The following is a 4,890-nucleotide window of genomic DNA, read 5'->3' as shown; positions in this document are numbered from 1 at the left end:
AATTTTTAAATATTGTTAGCTGGCCACCATTTTCAACTTTCAATAAATCTTTCAGCTTTGTTCCCGGCTCCTTCAAAGTATCTCCCATCCAAAAAAAATTAAATTTATTTATTTCATTATAAGTAACTTTATTTTGTTTTGTTGTTTTCTTCTAGTAACTCTATTTACTAAAGATATTGTATTTTAGGTCGCATATTTAATGTGTTCATAATTATATTCATAGACACTATTGCAAAAATAAATATGAAATAATATTTATCTACTTAAATGAACTAATGTACGAACAAAATATTTATTCATATTCATTGCTTGTGTAAATGATACATACTGCTGAATAGTTAATAAACAGTTACCAAGTTCTAGTCTCAAAAAGTTCTTTTCTTTTACAATAACCAAAATAACTAGTGATATTAGCAAAAAAAACAAAATTAGTACATGATAATAAATTTGCTCCAACTTCACGGGGTCCTATTATCCGCCTGAACTAAATTTTAACGTATTTTTGACATCCTTTTTAGCTGATAAGTGCAATATTATATATCAGATTGCATAAACTTTCTGAAACTGAATGCAGAATCCTCAGTTAAAACTTTTCTTAGTCAAAGAGAAAGAACTCAAGTCGATTACATCTCACATATCCCCGTATGATTTGCTCAAGATGCTTTATTGACGATCCATAATATAGAGTCGGCAGATGCAAAAAATTTGTCACACTTTTTAAATGATTATCATATACTTGTGTCTGTCAGTGTGTGTATGTGTGTTCTCACATGAAGTTGAGTTGAAAGATGTGAGTTTCGTTGAACACGCTCTAAATCTGCATCTGAATAATTTGACTTGTCGAACTTCTACTGACCCTTTATTGTTTCTTTTCAGTCGAGGAGAGTGATTATGATTTGGAAGAATATTTTTGAGGAGTTCAAGGATTGAACTCTTGGGATTTCATTTCGGTTCCTCTGTCGTAAATTACCACTAAATTATCGGTTTCAAGCAACGTGTGGCTTCCGAGGAGATGTGATCCCTTATGCATTGTAATATATATTTGCGTTGATACAATCTTTAGTAACATTACTCAGTTGGGCATTACTGAAGTTCTGAGTTCATGAGCCCTCAATGGTTAACACGATCGCACACTCATTTTAGTTGGTAGCATTATTTATTAGATGAACGGAAATGTGCATTTATATGGTGATTCTCATGTGTTACTTTTTACTGTTGATGTTCCGTTAGCGGCAAAGCTAGCAGATATGATACCAAAAGGTTTAAATGATAAGAGGTACTACATTGCTGAAGATATAAAGTAATTTGCAATAGATGATCCTGATGAACAACGTTTACATGCCTTCTTTTTTTTCGGAATTTTTCAAATATGACAGTGAGATTTCAGTGAAGAAATTTGTGAGATTATGGATAGATCGGGACACTGCATTCGTTCTGTTCTCTTTTTCTCCATACAAGTTTATTTTCTTTTGTCATAAACTTCAAATGCAAGCATTTATATAAGTCGTATCTGCGCACCCATTTTTTTAGTTACTATTCAGCATGCTTTGTTATTATTCCACATTTGTTTTTTCCTCGTCTATCAGAAACAACCTTTCTACCTCTAGGGTAGGGGTAAAGTTCGCATACACTCTACCCTCCCCGGTCATAGTCATACAGTTTAGTTTTTCTTGATAAAGAAAAATAAACAACTAAACCTCTTTGCTAAAATTCCAGCAAGATGTGTGTTCCCTAGAAGCAAAAATACTGAATTTACCCCCATGGACTATTATCAAGAAGCTGTACAGGCACATATGAAGTACCTCTTTGCTAAAATTCCAGCAAGATGTGTGAGACTATGTTTTCCAAGTGAAAAAGAGGGGAGTGGAATATTATTGACGACCCGTAACACTGAAGTAGCTCACGATGCTGGTAAAGAGAATCTTTCTTTGCAGATGGATTTAATGGGTTCGGATGAGTGTTGGAACCTTTTTAAAAGTATAGCATTTGCAAATGAAGCATTACCATCTGAGTTCGAGACTATTGGGAAGCAAATTGCACAGAAATGTCAAGGGTTACCACTAACTATTGTTGTGGTTGCTGGGCTTCTCAAATCTAAAAGGGCAAGAGAATACTGGGAAAATGTTGCTAAAGATGTCAAGTCATTTTTCACAAATGATCCTGACAAACAATGTTCACGTGTGCTTGGGTTGAGTTACAATCACTTGACTAGCGATCTAAAAGCATGTCTTCTGCATTTCGGGATTTTTCCAGAAGATAGTGAGATTCCAGTGAAGAATTTGATGAGATAATGGATGGCTAAGGGGTTCCTAAAGTTGGAAAATGATTTGGAAGGAGAGCCTGACAAGTGTTTGCAAGAGCTTGTCGATAGATGTCTAGTCCTCGTCTCCAAGAAAAGTCTAGATGGAACAAAAATTAGATCATGTAAGGTTCATGATCTAATATATGACCTGTGCGTGAGAGAAATTCAAAGGGAGAACATTTTTATCATGAATGACATTGTGCTTGGCGTAGCAGAACGTGGAAATCTCAGTATGCAAAAAATGCAACCCTTTAAACGCGTGACTGGTGATAAAATTGAATGTCGTCTCTATGGTCTTTATAGGGCTCTTCTTACCCCTATACATTGTCAGTTGAGAGATCATGACAACAATGATCTTTTGGAACGAACCCGTTCTATTTTCTCTTTTCATCATAAGTATTCATATTTTATTGTCAAGTCGGAGCTTATTCATTTCAAATTACTCAGAGTCTTGGAGTCGAGAAACATAGATATGGATCATTTCCCTGTACAGATTCTAAGCCTCATCTGGTTGAGGTACCTATCATTGCAATGCTCTCGGAATTTAAATATACAAACTATTTCTTACTTGTATCCACGTTGTTGCACGAATGAGGTTATTATGGGGATTCAGAATGTCAAAGAAATAGGAATCTTTGGAAATGAGATTCGCTCTAATGGGCTTCTCAACAGTCTTGTCCATCTGCAGCAACTTGAAACATTGAGTCTTATCTATTGTTCTAGTCGATTTTTTCCAGCAAGTACAAAAGCTTTTCCAGCAACGCTCAAGAAGCTGAAGTTGAAAAGAAATTTTCTACGATGGTCGTACATGGACATCATAGCTGAATTGCCTAACCTTGAGGTGCTGAAGGTGATGTTTCATGCTTATCGTGGAGAAGAATGGATTCCAAATGTTACGGGATTTACTCAATTGAAGGTTTTGTTAATTGAAGATTGTTTTCTCATGTACTAGAAAGCCACAGATGACAATTTTCCTTGAGCACCTTGTGCTCAAAAAATGCACATATTTGAAAGAGATACCCATTGAGTTTGCAGAAATTCACACGTTACAACTGATTGAGCTAACAAGTTGTCTTCCCGAACTTGGGGAACCTGCTGCACGAATTCAACAAGAACAAGAAGACCTCGGAAACAACCCCGTGGACGTTCGTATCTCCGACGATACATGTAAGTATATAGTATTTATCAGGATCACACTCTGTTTCTTATTTCCACAAGTCTCTTTCTCATTTCCACAAGTCAAGTCGTACACAAAAGTCATTTAGCTTTGCCCCATATTCTTTCAAAAAAATAACTTTGACAGAATTTGGTTAAAACTCTACTTAAAATGTAACAAGAATATCTCCTATATTTGAAGGTAGTTCAAAATGTCCCCTTTAAATATATTTTTGAGCAATTTTGGTTCTTTAGTTTAAGATTGCTAAATGTGAGCACATTTGGTCTAATTGTTACTACCTCCGTCTATCAATAGTTTTCCACTATTAACTTGACACATAAGTTAAGAAATAGTAAATGGTAGGGCTAGTTTTACCATATTACTCTTTGAATCTAATAAATTTGTATTAAATGCTAAGGATAAAATGGGTAAATTATCCATTGGTTTCAAAATGGACAAGTATTATTGACATTTATTTTTGATATAGTAGAGTAAATTTTACAGAATTGTGAAAAAGAAAATTCAATATGAACTCACATTTCAAGGTGTTCTCTTTGCATTTTTATTTCCTAGTTTATTGCATAATTTGATGTATCTTGTTTTTCTTCATAACATTGATTTCTTGGTAACAATTCCTCTAACATATATATCACTAATGTAAAAATGTATACTTAAACAATTCCTCTTGATTGTAGAGGGGAGATTTTATATTTCTAATTTATATTGCTTTGTTATAGTAAGACGCCCGGCTTGATCTCGTCTAAGTATTGGGGATTCTTCGAGCAGCTTTTGGAAAAAAAAAGGACACAAGGAGAGGACGAGCAACAAGAGTATTCAATCTGTTTCTATCCAATATGGGGAGTTTGATTCGATAAATTTATGTGGTAGTGTCTTCTAGCTTGTTAATTCTTATTCTGCTGTACTTTTCCTCCTTCATGTAGCAATTTATATTGGGTATGTTTGATGGTATAGAGTAACTCGTGTTCTTGAATTGATTTCCATGATCTATTTATTCGATAGAATAATTTAACGAAAAGGCATAATTTCCCTCAACATATGATTGAGGTTCCAAGGACAGACATTTTGTTTTTGGGGACTAATGCAATTAAGTCATCTCAAACTAGACAAATTTGATTTGGCAAATCGCCCAAGCGTATCTGTTGACAAAGGGAGACACGTGGGTTTTTCAAATGTGCAAACTGTTTTCTTACTTGTCTCCACGCTGTTGCACTAAAGAGGTTATTTCTGGAATTCAGAACGTTAACAAAATAGGAATAGGTGGAAATAACAATGACTGTGAAAGTTTTCGGGAATCTGCATCAACCTGAAACATTGAATGTAATTTTTTTTTTCTATTGTTAGTTCATTCAGTTACTCAAGTGACTATTTCAAGTGCAAATAGTTTTCTAAGTTGGTCGAACTAAGATGTGTA

At 34.5% G+C, this 4,890-nt stretch overlaps 1 protein-coding gene across 1 annotated transcript; it reads left to right on the top strand.

The window, feature by feature from the left end:
• The first annotated feature begins 2,294 nt into the window (after positions 1 to 2,294).
• LOC124893908 (putative late blight resistance protein homolog R1B-19) lies at positions 2,295 to 3,254 on the top strand. The gene has a single exon (XM_047404737.1). It carries the CDS (start codon positions 2,295 to 2,297, stop codon positions 3,252 to 3,254), a length of 960 nt encoding a protein of 319 aa, XP_047260693.1.
• The last annotated feature ends 1,636 nt before the right edge of the window (positions 3,255 to 4,890 follow it).

This window comes from Capsicum annuum, unplaced genomic scaffold (assembly GCF_002878395.1).
Source record: "Capsicum annuum cultivar UCD-10X-F1 unplaced genomic scaffold, UCD10Xv1.1 ctg67053, whole genome shotgun sequence".
NCBI lineage: Eukaryota > Viridiplantae > Streptophyta > Magnoliopsida > Solanales > Solanaceae > Capsicum > Capsicum annuum.
This window is presented reverse-complemented; position numbering and strand designations above follow the sequence as displayed.